This window comes from Netta rufina, assembly GCF_964035555.1.
Source record: "Netta rufina genome assembly, chromosome: 4".
Classification (NCBI taxonomy): domain Eukaryota; kingdom Metazoa; phylum Chordata; class Aves; order Anseriformes; family Anatidae; genus Netta; species Netta rufina.
In genome coordinates, this window is record NC_140127.1 from 16,722,145 (window position 1) to 16,738,938 (window position 16,794).

Sequence of the window (16,794 nt, forward strand, 5' to 3'; positions counted from 1 at the left end):
TAATGTCTTACCAATAGTTGAGAGACCCTGGGAACAAGAAAAAAGTGGTTCTCAAGTTCTTCTAGCATGATATAATGCATATATTTGTAGAGTTCAACCAAATAAATTATATGGTAGATGGTACTTTTTAAAAAGAAAAAGGATTCTGTGGTTTTATTTTAATTGAAATACTGTATACTTGAGATGACCACATGATTTCCAATAATTGCCAGTCTGTGTTCTGAAGTCTATAATCCAGTATTTATCAGGATTAAATGGTGAATATATTTACATTACAATGATATTTATGTCTCAGCAATTTCTGATTCTGTTTAGCCCAGGGTAACTCAAAATCCATTAAAAATTATATATTTTTTATATACAGACACACTCAGATTCCTTGGCCATAATTTTGAAAAGAAAGCTTTCTGTTTCCAGCATGCACATTTTGTATAGGAAGTAACTGGATTTTCAAAGCTGTCAAATGTTCAGCAGCTTTCAGTCAAATCTATAGTAGTTGATAAATGCTAAGGACTTTCAGAAAGTGAATTCTTTCCCTGTAGAGTTGGAAGATTTTTCAGCAATTCTCTCAGTGTTTCTATGGGACTATGGATAGATTTCTCCATGGAATGATCAAAGTTCCCACTTTTGAAAAAGCAGGGATTTAAAAAAAATTAAATCACGCAGCTATCCATTTTTTTTTTTTCCCCTGAGAGCTGGTTCCTGTGAGAGATTGTGTAGTTTCACTATAGCTGAAAGGTATATTTGGTACTGTGCAATGCTAATAACCAAGCCACTGAGCTTAGGTCCCCACTGGCTAAATTTTGTCAGAACAGCTTGTGACATGCCATATATTATTATTATTATTATTATTATTATTATTATTATTATTATTATTATTATTATTATTATTATTATTATTATTATTATTAGTTTGGTGCCGACATGCTTTGATCACAGGCCAGGATGCTGGAGGTCAAAGGCTACACAGGCATAGCACAAAATTACAGTCTGCTCTCTAAAAGCTTTAGAATAAGAAACAGAAAATAACTAATGTCCTCCTCTTGCATTAGCAGCATACCCCAGGACTGGCTGTTCCATTCCACCTCATCCAAACTACAAATAAACTACATAATCTGCAAGGACAGGTCACATATGGCACACAACTACAACTACAAGGCCTGACTTTGCTCTGACCAAATTCAACAGCAGCTTATGCTCCAATTTCTGAAGGTGCTCAGGAGCCTAAGTCTAAAAGAAAAGCCCAGGCTACAAAAGGAAAGGACAACGTACCAAGGCAAGCTAACCTAGCTTTGGAGTCTACCAGCTTTGGATTTTGAGCCAGATTCCTAAAGAAAGTCATACTGAAGGCCTATACACCCAAAAATCCTATTGCAGAAGGCCAGCAAGTGAGAGATCACTCCTTGCTCTCAAGTTTGCAAAGCTGTTATACTCACCACAGCAGCAAACATTGTGTTCCACAACCTAACCCCGTCCTACACAACCTAACCCCGTCCTACCCACAGCTTAACATTTGCTAACTTCAGAGGGATATGTGGGGGAAGAAAGTGTTTCTGTCTCTCTTCTAGGTTAGGGGTGGGTGGATTATCTGAGCTTTAAGTTGAGCGTTTAATTAACTCAAAGAAAGCAAGCACCTGCTGAGTGACCCAGAGTCCATTCCTATGTGCTGGAGGAAAACGCTGAGAGTTGACGTGATGTTTTGTGGATACAGGCCTTGGTTTCATCAAGAAGGAACCTGGGTGCTGAGTCCTGGGGTGTCCAGGGTGAAGCTGCAGGATTAACACAAAGAGCACCTTAAAATAGAGCTTAAATGTACCTTCTCTACATCCAGTACAAGGAAGCCTGATTGGAAGTGAGGTGTACAGGTAGTAGTGAAACACAAAGAAGATCCATGCTATTTCTTTGCACTTTGCCAGGCCTGTGAACCAGAAAGTTAAACATACTAAAAAAATGAACAAAGAACCTCAGCTTTGTGAGAAACTGCTTAAAATCCCTGTGAAATCGGGTTTAATTTACTGTTTTGAGTCATATTTCGTAACTAAAGGCTCCTTTTCTTAGTGGTTTCCACAGTTCTGTGCGCGGGTGCCATCCCCATTTAATGACCTAGAATTATGTCTAATTGATGTTCTTCAACTCTCCTTTCCCACTCCATTGGGGGCAAGAAACTTTTCTCATGATAACAGTGACTTAGCCTTTTATTTTTGGATGTTCTCATCTCCTATCCCTTTATGTCCTGACCTGGGGCCCCTTGGTATCCATCTGTCCCATAGCAGAGAAGCTGGGTGACTTGGCACATCTTGCATTCAGAAAGCAGGTACCCAAAGGATGAAGTTTTCCCCACCCAGTCAGACTTTGGTATAGCAGATCCCATCCTAGTGAGGTGTCTATATCCCCTCCTCCAATCTGTATGGGACCAGAGGTACTTCCTGGGCACAAAGCGGACTCATCCTGAACGTTTGAAATAGGATAGGTGCCATCATGCCCTCAAAAGTGCTTATGTCAAAACCAAAATAGTTGTGGTATCTGAAGATATGGTGAAAGGAAGCATCAGGACCAGAGATAGATATGAAGCAGTGCAGAGAAGGGACAGCACACTTAGCCGAACATGGCTTGGTTGTGCCACATGAAGCAGCACAAAGAAAATGAGTGTGCGTGTGTTAGGACATCCTCTGCCCGCCTAGTTAATGGGCATCTCAGTAAGCGCTTCAGATGACTTTTCAAATTTCTGCACCAAAACGGTCTCTCTGCTCCCCTCTTTCTTTTGCCAAAGCGTAATCAGGTAGTTGTGCTTTCTTGGCATTAGGCGCGTATAGAGCATAGAGTAAGCTCTCTTCCTCCAGCAGCCGCACAGCCAGCAGCTCCCACTTTGGCAGGGAGAATAAATAAATCAATAAAAAATCTGAAAAGTGCTATGGCACTTTGGCAACCCAAGCTATGAGAGAAGTGCAAGCACTCGAAGAGCGTTCGTGGCGGCGGGCGCAGGACACCGCCATGAGGCAGCACACGCCCCCGCCCCCCCCAAGATGGCGGCCCGACGTCATTTTCCACCGCCCGCGCGCCGCCCCTAGCGGCCGGGCTCCCCCCGCCCGCCTCCCTCATGGCGGCGGCTGCGGCGGCGGCGGCCGGGGGGGCGGGAGGCGGCGGCGCCTCAGCGGCGCTGGGCGAGAGCGGCGCCATCGACTACTCGGTGCACGAAGCCTGGAACGAGGCCACCAACGTGTACCTGCTGGTGGTGCTGGCCAGCCTCGCCCTCCTCGTCTACGCGCGGCGGTGAGGGGGGAGGAAAAAAAAAAAAGGGAAAAAAAAAGGGAAAAAAAGGGGAGGGGGGGGGGAGTGCGTGGCGGCCCCACGCGTGACCGTGTCTTGCCCCGCAGGAACAAGAGGAGGATCCTGCGCATCTTCACGCTGCCGCCTGCCGCGGAGACACCGCCCGAGCCCAACTTCTACGACAGCATGAAGAAGATCCGCCTGCGGCAGCAGCTGGAGATGTACTCCATCGGTGAGGGTGCTGTAGGGCCAAGGGTGGGTCCCGCGTGGGGTGGCCCCGAGCCCGTGTCCTCGAGTGGTGGGGGCGGCACGTGGGGCCGCCGTCCCCTGCATGGGCGTCCTGCGGGAGTATAGGGCACCGGGCTGAGGTGTGAGGGAGAACAGAGCCGGGGAACGGTTGTCAAAACACAGCTGGGCTTGACGGTAAAAAATCCTAAGGTGAATGTGGCCAAAAAGAGGACATAATTGTAAAACTGCTGAGCACTGTGTGGGGAATAGAGTATTTTAACTTCACACGCTGAAAATAAGTGAGAATTTTACCATACCACCAAGTGCCGCCATTCCCATCTTGCTGGATGTCAGGATGGAGGTGGGAAAGAGTGCTGTGGGTCTGATATTCCACAGGCCTACTTCACAAAAACACCCGTGTGTGCTTCACCTCTGCCATATATGCACACCTAGATGGAAAATGGGCAAGAAATATGAGGTGAAACTGCCTTCTAAACAGAAGGAGTCTTAAACCAGGCCACTGCATTCTGTGCAAACAAAAAAAGGGCATACTTCCTGCAGAGGAATGAATGCTTGTTGGTGTTTGTTGTATGTTGCACCACACACAACTCTTTGATCCTCCTTTGCCTTGCTAACTAGATTACTTCTGAAGTAAATGTTAGTATGTGGCTCCTATACTGTGGAGAAGATGAGCGCAGATCTGCTATGTGACTAACGAGTTGTTCAGGCTGCCTGTCGTAGTACTTCTAAAACCATAGGCTTTAATTTTATTTTTTAATGAAAGGATCTGAATGGATTTTTTTTTTTTGCCATTAATGTACAGAAATATTGCTGTGACACTACTGCTCAGATCTTCAAAGGGCGCATGCTAAAGGACAAGTTCCTTGTGGTGACCGAGACCAGGCCTTGTGTACCAAAGCTGCAAAATTACTTTGTTGGATCTTAAATCTATTTATTGCTTGTTATCTATATACATGTATAATATGTACTCATGCACATACATAAGTGTATGTACACGTATATGATGAGTGTGATTTGTACTGATCAGTGTTTCTTTTTTTCAGCACGGAAGTACGAACAGCAGCAGCAGCCACCAAAACAGACTGAAAGTGTACAGCTGTCAGTGGAGTGACGCCAACAGTTGTAGGAATTCAGGACTTATTTCCAGCCTTGATAATATGAGTCAGTGTGGAGCTATTTTCAATGCCTCTTAATCAATACACAGCTGAAGGCAAGGGGGAAAAGGGGCAGTCCTAAAAGCTTTGATCTTGGTAGCTTTTCTCCGAGCCCCCTGAAGTGAACCGAATGCCTACTGAAATATTTGGCATGAAAGTAGCAGACACAGGACAGACCTGCTCAGAGAAGCCCCTGAGGGTAAAGAAGTGCCATCTTATTGATGTTTACAGCCAGCACCTTGGAAATCAGCTCCTGCCGTCTCTGATAACAGCACCTGGGAGGAAGTAAGGCAGGACCTGTCTACCAGGAAACTGTTTGGTTCCTTGATCATGCATTGAATTTGCTGAACGCATTCAGTAAATGCGAGTGAAGATGCTGTGGCCTTACCGCCTAACGAGGGCAGAGAGCTTTGACCAGCAGCAGCAGTGCTGGCCGTGGAGCAGGTTGTGATCTCCGCGTTGGTTTGTGCGCAGTATTGTGAGCCTGTCTTTGAGACATTCCCAGAACTAAGAAGTACGTGGTGAGACGCAGGTCTAAAAGACACTGCAGCAAATACTGTAATGCCGTAGCAATGGCAGTTAGGTAAATTTGGTCAAATTGGTTTAAAGAGTAGGATTGTCTGTAAGCATTTGTGTGAACGGAAACACTACCAAAAAGCACAGGGTTCATTCAGAAGTGACATCGCGCCCTGTTCCGTTATTTTCCCCCCCACGTAAATCATGAAATCGGTTCATTTAAAGAAACGACTTTTTAATAAAAGCCTCTTAACCACGAAAACCCCTCCGAGGCGTCTCGTGCTGTCGCTCCTACGCGTTACGGGAACGGGCTGGGGGCGAGCGCAGCACGGCGGAATAAAGACCATTCATCCCCCAGAGCCTGCAGCTCCCCTCGCCAAATGGCGGCTCCGGGGCGTAGGGGAGCAGCCAGCGCCCAGGGCTCGTCCCGCCGCGCCCCCTCCCCGGAAACAGCGCCCTCCCCTCAGCGCACAACCTCACTTCCTGAGGCGGCTTCCGCCTCCGGGCCGCGCCGGCTGCTGCTGGTACTGCTGCTGCTGCTGCTGCTGCTGCTGGCGGTGCTGCTGCTGCTGCTGCTCGGAGGGCGCCCGCCGCGCGGTGAGTGGGGCCGCCCCGCCCTCGCCCCTCCCTCCCCTCCCCTCGGCGGCGGCGCGCGCGGGGGCCGTTGGCGAGGCGGGAAGGGGCCGCCTGAGGAGAAAAGCGCAGTGGGGCGGGGGGGGGGGATGGCGAGGATTTCGGGCGGCCGGGGCTCAGCCAACGCTGCCCGCCCCGGCACGGGGATGTTCTCGGCAGGGTCACGGCGAGCCCCTGCTCGGGGCTGGAGGTCCGCCGTGTGTGTGTGTGTGTGAGCGGAGAGGGTAGTGATGCGTACCCCTGACGCGAGTGGAAAAAAAAAGCTGGAAAGGGGCTGGCAGGGAGCGCAGTGATAGGTTTAGATGAGGCATCATGAAGGAATTTTTCACTCAGAGGGTGGTGAGGCACCGGCACGGGCTGCCCAGAGAAGCTGGGGGTGCCCCATCCCTGGAGGTGCCCAAAGCCAGGCTGGATGGGGCTTTGGGCAGCCTGGCCTGGGGGGGGTCCCTGCCATGGCAGGGGGGTGGAACTACATGATCTTTAAGGCCCCTCCCAACCCAACCCATTCTGTGGTCCTGTGAAGTGCATCTATTGAAGTTCTGTCCCAGCAGATCTGCACCCTGTCTTATTGATGGTGTTACATTCCAGTTTTACAGTATGCGTGGGACAGAAGGTGCAGTCAGGGCGTAACTTTTAATATTTTACCTCAGAGATGTCTGCGTTGACGTTTACCTGTTAGTTCACAACGTTGCAGGCAGCACAGAGACAATAGGTTTTTGTATGTGCCAATTTACAGTAGCCAGGCTTGGAGGCGTACACAAGAACATATTCTCAGTCTTTGCTTATTCTCAATTATTAGATATCTTGGATGGGGAAAGCTTATGACCTCTAAAAAAAATTGTGCTAAAGTTATATTTAGTCATGTTTGTTCTCAAGAACGCTGTACAGAGGCAAATATTTCTAGCTTACCCAATACTCTTAAAAAAAGCTATTACAGTATGTAGATTTAATGGTGTCTGATTGCACAAAGCATGTGAGGGAAGGCTTTCAGATCAGTTAAAACTTAGCATCTGTAAGGTAGCGTAAAAAAGCATTAGCAAGTAGCTGTCAGGTAAATCTCGGATGTTCTTGAGAATCTGACCGCTTTGTTGCTCCCGTGGGAGCTGCTGAACAGTCAGATCTTTGTAAAGGCAGTCTTCAAGCAGAGTTACAACTATGACTCTATAATCTTATGTGAAAATTATAGTCTTCTGTTAAGTGGTGGAAGAGTCAGCTCTGTGCTCCTCGCTGAAATGCGGCTGGCTAGGTTTTGCACTCAGTGTTGTGAAGAGGATCAAAGCGTTTCAGATAGAGCTTCATAAATCCAATGACAAGGCTCAAGAGGGTCTTAGGTTTGTATAAATGATGAGCGCAGCTGTGTTTAAGGCTGAAGACATTGCAGACTCTGCAACCTGCGGGCTTTGTACTGAAATACCTTCCACCATGCCACAAACACTTTGAGTTTCAATCCGGTCTGTGTTATGTGCCCGGATAGTAGGAACTGGCCTGTGCCAGCCGGGACCAGTTGAGAGCACAGCCTGTAGCAGCTGCTGCGGTAACTCCTGGCCCTAGCAGTTAGAAATTTCAGCAGTGTGGTGCTCAGGTGCTGCTGAGGATGCCCTCAAACTTCTCTCCTGAAACTGGCAGACTGGTTGCGAGTCCCTCAGAGGAAGCTCATGCTGCACCACTTGTCCTACCGACAGCAGCAAAAGCTCTGAAAACCAGGAGGAGATCCCGGTGCCCTTGTCTGAGGATGGTTTGCAGGGAAGCTTCTTCAGCACAGTGCAGAATTATTCATTGAGAATATTCAAACCTGTGATGAATCTTTCCGTAATTTTGTTTTGCATATATGATTAAGCAGCGTTGGCCAAAAGCCTGGTGACAGCACAGGGCTCTGGAATGTTTCCCTGTTGCTTGAGCAGTTTATTCATGTTAGCTTACTTCCGTGAGCATAATCACTCCTTTTAAAGTCCTCCCAAACTCAGGAGTGCCGCCACTATTGGGCAAGCTGAAATTATACACGCTGCAGAGAGAAGGGTGGGTATGTTGCCACTCAACCTCTCCTTCAGAGGAAGTGAAAAGATTTTGCCCCAGCCCTAATTTCTACATTAAAGAAGTTGAAAATTGTCAGTACGTGCCTTCTGCAGTGAGGAAGGAGCATCTTGCTGGACAACGTGTCATTAATGCTATGATGTCTTTGGCCTGTTATGCCCGAAGAGCACAACAAGTGCTTGGAGGAGGCTTGCTGACAGAGTGCACTCTTCAGTCACAAGTGCTTAACTCAGAATCGGAAGCAGGGATCAAAAGGCATTCCCTCTTTCCTCCAAATGCTTGAGCTGTGTTTTAGTCACGGTGAGGAACCCGGGTGATGTGACCTAGTTTATTAACACGGCCACGCAAACAAAAACGCAGCACTTGATCTTGTCCTCGAGACAGGGCTGCCGCCGCAGAGCAGAAGGTTTCTGTGCCTCAGGCCCCTGAGAATGGAGGTAAGATCCTTTACTTCGCAGCCCCGTTTCTGTTGTGGCATGAATTGAGGGATGAGGAGCAAGCTTCTTGGAGCCTACCAAGCTCCATCCAAAACTGGTCTCACCAAAGGCAGTGGGACTCCTTTTTGGCTCAGGGACAGATGCTGAATGCGACTAGAGATACTGGCGGAGCATTGTCACCACTGGCACAACACCCCAGAGCTGGTGCAAATGTCCAGTGAGAAACCTGATGCTGGGGAGTGGAAATCGGTGCTGCTTTTTCTGCAACAAAAGGTAAGGGAGAAGAAGCAGTCCTGCTAAGAGCAAAAGGCTTGACTTGCCTAAATAACCTTTTTTTTTCAACTCTGAAACAAACAGAAAAACGTCGATAAAACATGTCATTGCTCAGACATCTCCATGAATTCTGTGTTTACATGGAAAGGGCGACGAACCATTTTAAGAATGGAAGCGCTTTGCCTGATATTTTTTTTGCAAGGAATGTGCAGCTTTGGGCGTTACTTTAATAAAAATAATTCCTGGTCTTTTTATGGAATACCTAAACTCTGGGCGTTACTTTAATAAAAATAACCCTGAACTCCAAGATTAACAGAATTGCTAAAAGGAGTTAGTGCTCAATAAGAAAAAACTGAATTTGGAATTTCTGAACCAAGCCCTCGAAAGCAATTTGTGGCAGAACTCCAGAAAGAGGGGGGAAAAAAAACTGAACTCATTTTATACAATAGCTATATGCTTTTATTCTTAGTTATAACTAGACACTTTGAAAAGAGATTCTCCCCTCACAGGGGCCTAGGAGTGAGATGTTTGTGGAGAACGGGGTTTAATTTTAATCTAACTGTAACATGGATTGAAAATCCTCAGAGGGGCTGCTCAAATTCGGGATTTGCTGAAAGTGGAGTCAGAGAAAACGCAGTCCGTGTGTACACATGAATGAAAACTTCTTCGTCCTTCGGTTTCCATCAGGCTGTCAGACTCGCACATGCGGTATCTGGTTTTAGATACCTATGATGTGTAAAAGGCACTGCTGGATCTAATACTTGCTGCTGAGAGAGACCCCAGTTAGGACAAGATTACAGAAACATTTGTTTTTATAACAGAAGAGAAAGAGTATTTTGAAAAGACTCGGCCAGCAGGAGGGCTGTATCACTTTCCAAAATATCCTCCGGATCATCCCGAAAACACAGCTTGTAACATGCTTTTGACTGACGGCGTAGGGTGTGAAGCATAAATTCCTGGGTAGGAAAGATGGCTGTTGGTTGTGCAACGGGAGCCTCCATGTGATCTCGTTATTTATGGCGCTTCTCTCAGATGTCTTTCTGTGAATAGCACAGCTGCTACGAACCTGACCGGGAGTGGAGTGCCCGCTGTATTTCAGCCGCTCCGTTTTACTGCTGCTCAGACCGCGCTCCTGTGAGCAGTGTCACAACCAACTTCGGTGGTGACCCCGGCTGTAGAAACGCAACTCGGGGAACCCTTCTGCTGACTGCTGCAGAGCTGGAAGGAAGAAAGGGAGAAAATGGTCATCCAGAGCTTTGGCTGGTGGGCGTTAGGGAGCAATAGTCGAAGGCATCCAATTTCTTTATACTGTAACATCAGAGAAAGGGCGGAGTGATAGCAGAGGAAAAAGACTCGCTTTTTCTTTGCACAGGGAAGCTGAGAGGGTGGAGGCAGAGGCTCAGGCTTTTCCAGTCTTATCTCTTCTTCGTGATCATCTCACTAAATGGCAGCAACCGTTGTTTATAGGAACTTTCCCTCCCTTTGGTGACGAACTGTGGCTTGCCTTGTGCTTGGTGTGTGGCAGAGCCATCGCTACCTAGATCCAAATCTACGGTCAGATAAGGCTTGGAATAACTGGTGTTCGTAGCACAGCTAAATAACTGAGTTCACATGATCTGTAAGTGGCCAGCAGATTTTTTTTCGTAGGCAAAGTATGTACTGCTTGTATTGCACATTTATTTAAAGCTATTATTAGCGCAACAGATTGAGAATTCCAGCAGCCAAAAATACCTTTGTTGAGTCCATTAAAAGATTTCCTTACCAAAACTGTGCTTTTGTATCTGACAAACAGAAAGTATCACACCTTTTTCGCTTGAAACTCAGTGACGACCCGAAGCAGTAAAAGTATTTATTGCACTTCAGGCCTCTGCGATTGCTTTTGCCAGTGCTGATGGGAGAATAGTTCTCTGTCATTACTGTCTTCTCTTCCAACCTCAGCAAATCCTGACATGCCAAATGCAAACCGCTGATCAGAGGTCCTGGAGAAGCCGGTGTGGCTGTGCTCTGAAACTTGTGGCTTGGACTGCAGCTTGAGTGGGTTGCCTAAGAGCATCGTGGAAGTACTCAGCTCAGCCTTTACAGATGTGAGCTGGAAGAACGGGAAGGCATTCACTCTAGAAAGGAAGTATTAAGATCATCACTCGGGAGCAGAGTCTAGCAGTGCTGTGTGCCTGTTAAACATCACGGGGGAGTCACTGAGGGCGTGCCGCGGAGCAATTTAGCTGCTGTTGTGGGGCCTGTGATTTCGTTGGCTCCTGTCACTAGATGGTAGACCTGTAGAGAGGAAAAAGCTGCACGGGGCGGCTTTATTCAATGAGCTGACAGTTGCCAAACGGTGCCTGTACCGGTGCTGTTAGCAGTGTTTTGATCATTAAAGAGCTCCATCTGCTTACAGACCTCACCCTAACGTTAAGGCTGGGACAGCAGTTTCCTCCTGACCGGTTCCTTGCCTGAAGATCCCGCTAAAGAGGGATGAAAAGGTGTAATTTGCTTTTTGTTTGAGGCAAAGAACTATCCTCTAGCCCTAATTCGCCAGTTCCAAACCCATAATCAAAACACTTGTGGTAAAACAGTGTGGTGTTTCTCAGAGGTGCCATAAAAACTCTTTCATCTCTTCGGAGGGCTGTGAGATACTCCTGTGAGATATCATCCAAACCTCCTCTTTCTCTCCTGAGGACTTAGGGGTTAGCAACATGTGGTCAGGCACCCGAAGTTCTAGCTCCAGGAGCTGGGAGAGGAAAAAGCCCACATTACTGAGAGGAGGACTGTGTTTTGGGGGGCCACAACCTCGAGGCTGCTTTAACATTCTCTCCTCTCCCTCTGCTGCTTGTATGTGTTGCTATCATTTTTGTTTTCACCAAACTTCTGTTGAGTGAAGGTGTGGCTTTATACCTTGATGCCTCTTACAGGAATGGCAGTGACTAATGGCCCTGGGGCTGTCGTGAGTACTTGGCATAATAATCCCAATATAATCCCCATGAGCGCATCCTCAGCTCGTCCCTAAGGAGTGACCCAGGCTGAAGTTAGTGCACAGAGCAACCCGCAGCCCTCAGGAACGCTGTTCAAGGGCAGGATGGGATGGGTTTTGCTCAGCCAGACACCGAGTTCTTTATTCAGGCATGGGGATGGGAAGGGAGCTCTGTGCTCAGAGGGAGAGGTTCCTGCTCGACCTTGGGAAGCCCGGGATGGCGTGCTGCTTCTCTGTTCTTTTAGAACTGAATTTCTCAACATCTCAGGGGGGTTCAGAGAGCACAGCACTGGGCGAAACGGTTTGCTTCTAAGGGTGGCAGATCTTAGGTGGAAAAAGTCAAAACGGAGAGTTTGTAAGCTGGTAGGGGCTTGTGAAATTCAGATGGAGCTGCAGATCCAGCAGATCTGAGAAACCCTGATTATAGAAATCTCGCTGGCTAACTAATGAAGTTGCTAAATTGCAGCTTAAAGGCCCTCAGATCGTGTTCCTACTCTCTACCAGAAAGCAGCATGGCACGGGTAGCTTTGTGCTGCGAGCCAGCTGGAGCCCCAGGAAGAGGCAGAGGTGGTTAACAGTTCCCATAGTGCAAGAACAAAGGGATGTTAAATGAAATAGAAAATCAGTACATTTGAAACCGTGTGCAATTATGCCACATGATATTATTGAGGCCAAAAGTTTAGTCAGATCCCAAGCAGACCTGGACATTTATATATATGATGACAATAGCCAGAGTTGCGGTAAATAGGATTAAAAATAAATTAGGGATATAAACCTTCATGCTAATTGATGAGGTCAGGAAGGAATTTCCCCTCTGGGTGAATCGCACCATTGTTCACTCCCGGGAGCTGCTCCACCTTCCAAAGCATCTGGTCCTGATCACGATCACGGTAGGCACAGCTCTCAGGCAGCCAGACCAGAACCTGACCTGTCCTGCCTGGGCAGGATTTTCTTGAAAAGGATTGAGAGGCTTTTTTTTCTTTTTTTTTTATTTTTTTTTTTTCTCTCTCTGAGGCCACCTATACTGCAGCGTATATCTGCTTTTCCAGCTTCTCCTTGGTGAAAGGTGACACTTGTTGACTGAGTGCCTTTAAGAAAGCCCCAGAGGACTGCTTGCCAACACATTGGCCACAGCCCGTGGAAAAGGAAGCTAGTATGAGCACCTAAGGCATCACTGTACTGCCCCGTAGATAAAAGGTAGCTCTGTGAGCACCTGAGCTAGTGCTGGTGGGTTTTCTGGCAGCTTCCTCAGTTTTGGTGGCACAGGGCTTTTGTAGGAGAGGAGCACCTCTGAAATCTCTGTCCTTTTCCATCAGACGTGGTTAAAACTGGCCTAGCAACATACGTGATTGTGCACTGGAAAGTTGGCGTGGTTATTTAAGTGGTGTTTCCTGGGGAAACAAGGAAAACTACCAGTCCTGCAAGCAAGTTGTTGTGGAATATTTCTCCCCTCAAAGAAATTAAGTACATGAACAGTTACACCAAATCCTCAAGGCGTGTGTGCCTTTAAAGCATGTGCTGTTCTATCTAAAGATGTTCCCCAAGGTACAAGGGGAAAGCTTCCTTGCCAAAATATAGTAATTGAATTAATAGCTCGGGAGGTTTCTGTGTTTTGTTATCGAGCTACAAAATTCCCCTGCTGGTGTTGGCTGCTCTGAAGATCAAAGTTAGAAGCCCCAGCCTGCTGCTATGTTGTCTCTTCAAAAGAAAACCGAAAAATTCCTTGGTTGTTTCAGGCGTCCAGGTGACAGCCGCTGTCAGATCTTTGTGCCATGGAGGTTCAGCTACAAATATTAATCCTTTCCTGCAGTTCTCTGCACGTAGCAGTGAGCAGCGGGGATGTCTTGTAATCTCTATTGTGCAGATGCTGAGTGTAGACACCTGATAAATGAGTGAGGATGCCGATAATTAATTGAATTAATTGTCGCCAGATCGTTGCTGGTGCTCAGAAATGATACGGAGCTGTGACGATTACGAAACAGTGAAATCATGGTTTTCTGTTTCTTGTATACAGGGATCATTATGGTAAAAAACTGAGGATCACTGGGGTGGAAAATAATTGGCCGGTTATCTGGGAATGTTCTGGGTGTCCTGCTGACAGGACGCGTGTGGCTGCCTCTGCTTTTGTACTCTAAGCTCTTAAACGTGCGGTGGCTGCCTTTTCTGAGTAGGGAATAGCGTGTTTGGGGACAGCAGCCGTCGTCACCGAGGCACGGGCTTTCAGAGCTGTTTGCTTCGTAAGCACTTTTGAGGGAAAGGACTTCTTGAAGAGGTCAGAAATGAGGGAACGCGTATTTTGCTTTGACATACAATCCCTGCGCAGCGCATGCACTGCTGCCCAGTTACTTAACAGCTATTGTTCCTGCAGTACCCGGAGCGCTGGCAGAGGGTTTCTCGCTTTGACCGTCCAAGGCTAAGTTATCTTCTCTGCTGTAACGTGCAAGAACTGCAGCCAAGCCTCTCGGTGCAGGGACAGGACTGTCCCTGCAGCTGTCCCTCCTTGCTAGCAGGACAGCAGCCTCGCTTCGTGGAGAGGAGTTGACGCAGGGCAGCGCTGTCCTTCCGAGCAAAGTGTGCCGGTGTACAGAGAGTGCTGCTTCAAGGGCTCCTGCAGAAGGGAGGAGGATTTCGGATGGGAGGTGGAATTCTGAGTATTTGAGATGGGAGCTGATAAGGGGTGGGCTCTGCTCTGCTCTGCCTCTGCTCGGAGGAGATTTTGGTGCTCGTACTTACTTAGAGACGGCCTTAACCCTAACAGGGAGGGATAAAATGGCTTCTGTCTCACAGGGAGCTGGCTCGCAGCCTGGCTTTGCTGCCTGCTTCTTTCTCCTGCACCCCTTGGTCAGTGCTCGGGTAAGATCCTGAGGCAGGCAGAAGGCTTGGGCTGCTCACCCTGGGTGCAGGCCAGCCGTGTGGCCACACTGCCCCTGAGCCATGCCGTGGCTGTTTTGTCGTTAGGCACCCAGCAGCACTGCTCTTGGCTTTGGGCCCTCTTGATCCCAGGCTCTGGGCGACAGGAGGTCTGTTGAAATGAAGCATTATTTCCCCATTATGCCAAGGAAATAGGTAGGTGGGGAAGCCCCCTCCACCCCACCCTGCAGCTTGAGGATGTGATTTTGGGGACAAAGGCTGAAAATAGCTTAGGCCTTGATCGCCTTGTAGTGAGAGTGCTGCAATGCAGAGGAAGCGCCTCCTCCGCTAGCTGCAAAGTGTGTGAAAATGCACACGTCCTGTGGATGTTGTATGGCTTTGGGAGCACTGGGGAAAAGAAAAAAGAGGCTGGCATCCTCACTTTTCATCTCACCTGTGGGCTAGACCTCTGCTTACTTGTGCAAACAGGTCCTTTGTAAAGATAACCGGCACTGTTCTCGGTACAGGTAGGTCAGTAGGTGGGTCAGCAGCTTCTTACAATGGAGCTGGCTGCTGCAGACGAGTTCAACAGGCTTGGCACCCAAAGAGGCTTCCCACGGTATGTAAGGCTAGCTAGCATGGGATTGCTTCTGCTCATCCTGCTAGGAACGGAGGCATGGATGAGGAGGTTTCATGATTAGGATGAGATTTCATGATGATGATGAGGTTTCATGATGAGGAGGTATCATCGGTTACTTACCCCAGATGTGCCACTAGGTGCTCACGCACCTAGTTTGGTGAAACTTTTGTGAAAGGAAGTCTATTTCCTAAAAGGAACTTGAATGAAAGTTGGGATTTTATTAAAGACACAGAGGCATATTACTATTCATCTTTCCTTGCTTCATCCCTGTGATGTTTCCTGTTTTGCTTCTTGAGATACAGGTGTCATGATGAGGAGCTTCTCAGAAACAGAAGTGGATGATGATGAGTGGAGATGAAGAAATCATACATTTAAGAAGTTGGCTCAAGTTTCCGTTACAGGCATGGAAAGTTTCTGAGACCAAGCCATGTGAGAAGAACATGAGTAAAGAAGAGGGAGATGTAGACCCAGACTAGAAGGGATTGCAGGATTTGAGAGGACGCTGCACAAACATCACGTAGTTTGCTTGCTTATTCATTCACCTGCACCCCTGGATTGTAATACCTTGCTTGCCTATCTGTTTGGAAGTTGAAAAATCCCCTCACATCTGTGTCTTTAATATAATCATGGCTTCAAGCTTGTTTTAGGAAGAGTGTAACATCACTGTGGTTTTATTTGTGGATTAGATAGCTGCTGCTTTGTACTTGAATTCCATTTTGGTTTTTTTGTTGATACATATGTCGAGTAGGGAGAAGATCGGACCATGACAGTTACAAAATAGGAAATCAGGGGTTTTGCTTGCATTTAATAACCAGCCTTTTCCTAAAAATTGTGAGAGGTGCATAGGTCAAAGGAAAAAAAAGATAGTGCTGACCTTCTGATTTGAGTAACCTTATAATATTGTTGTTAAGCTATCCTTAGATAACATAATCAGATATTAATCAGTTCAGTCTTTTTTTTATTTGACTGTTGCTCTCAAAAACATTTCAGGCAGGTAAGATGTTTTGGCAGGGCTGTGGGGTGTTAAGTGCAGAATACGCTCTACTGAGTCAAGAGAGAGCTTTTACAGAGGTAGTTACTGGAAAATCTTGGCTGCTACTTGAAGTATCTTCCAAGGAAATACTACCCATGCTATCCAGCAAGTTGTAATAAGTCTCTGATACAGAGTTATTAAGACTTTGATATTTATGTATTTAAATTTTAAACATTAAATATAATTTCCTATATTGAGCAGTGCTGCTGGTAGAAGCAAAGAGTATCTTTGTTTTTCTTATGAAGTCGTATCTGGCCTTTTATTCTTAATAAAAGGCTGTGGTTATTTTTGCATTCTGGCTGAATATTTGGCCTTTAAGAGTATATAATTACATGCAAGAGTAAAGCAGTTGTTAAAGGACTGTTTTTTTCTAATGAAAATAGTTTGAAATCATATAATTTTTGTTGCTTCAGAATAGATGTGATTAGTGTGTTGGAAACAGCTTTGCAGTGGATATAAAGGGAACAGTTGAGAGACAGTGGCTGAGAATGTGTCCAGCTATTTTTGTAGATGACTGTTATATTGTAACTCTGGGTTATTTTTCCAATCTCTTTACTTAGATATATCCATATAATCGAACAGCTAAATTACACTGAGATAAAAAAAGCTGTCTGCACTTCGTAATTTTTCTATTTTAAAATAGGTGTTATTGTACTAATTGATAAGTAAACCACAATGACTGTGAGAAAATCCTGACCTATATTATTACTCTCATAGACAATTTAATATGGGATAGTACTGTT

At 46.7% G+C, this 16,794-nt stretch overlaps 2 protein-coding genes across 2 annotated transcripts in view; both read left to right on the top strand.

Annotated features, from left to right (window-relative positions):
• The first annotated feature begins 3,070 nt into the window (after nucleotides 1–3,070).
• Nucleotides 3,071–5,442, top strand: SMIM19 (small integral membrane protein 19). Its single transcript, XM_084285931.1, has 3 exons — nucleotides 3,071–3,270; nucleotides 3,375–3,499; nucleotides 4,560–5,442. Exons 1-3 carry the CDS (start codon nucleotides 3,098–3,100, stop codon nucleotides 4,625–4,627), a joined length of 366 nt encoding a protein of 121 aa, XP_084142057.1. The 5' UTR covers nucleotides 3,071–3,097; the 3' UTR covers nucleotides 4,628–5,442.
• A 256-nt stretch (nucleotides 5,443–5,698) lies between these two features.
• Nucleotides 5,699–16,794, top strand: part of SLC20A2 (solute carrier family 20 member 2) — a 55,577-nt gene continuing 44,481 nt past the window's right edge. Inside the window, exon 1 of the mRNA XM_084285783.1 lies at nucleotides 5,699–5,783. The gene's annotated coding sequence lies outside the window, so the exon portion shown is untranslated. The remainder of the gene's footprint in view (nucleotides 5,784–16,794) is intronic.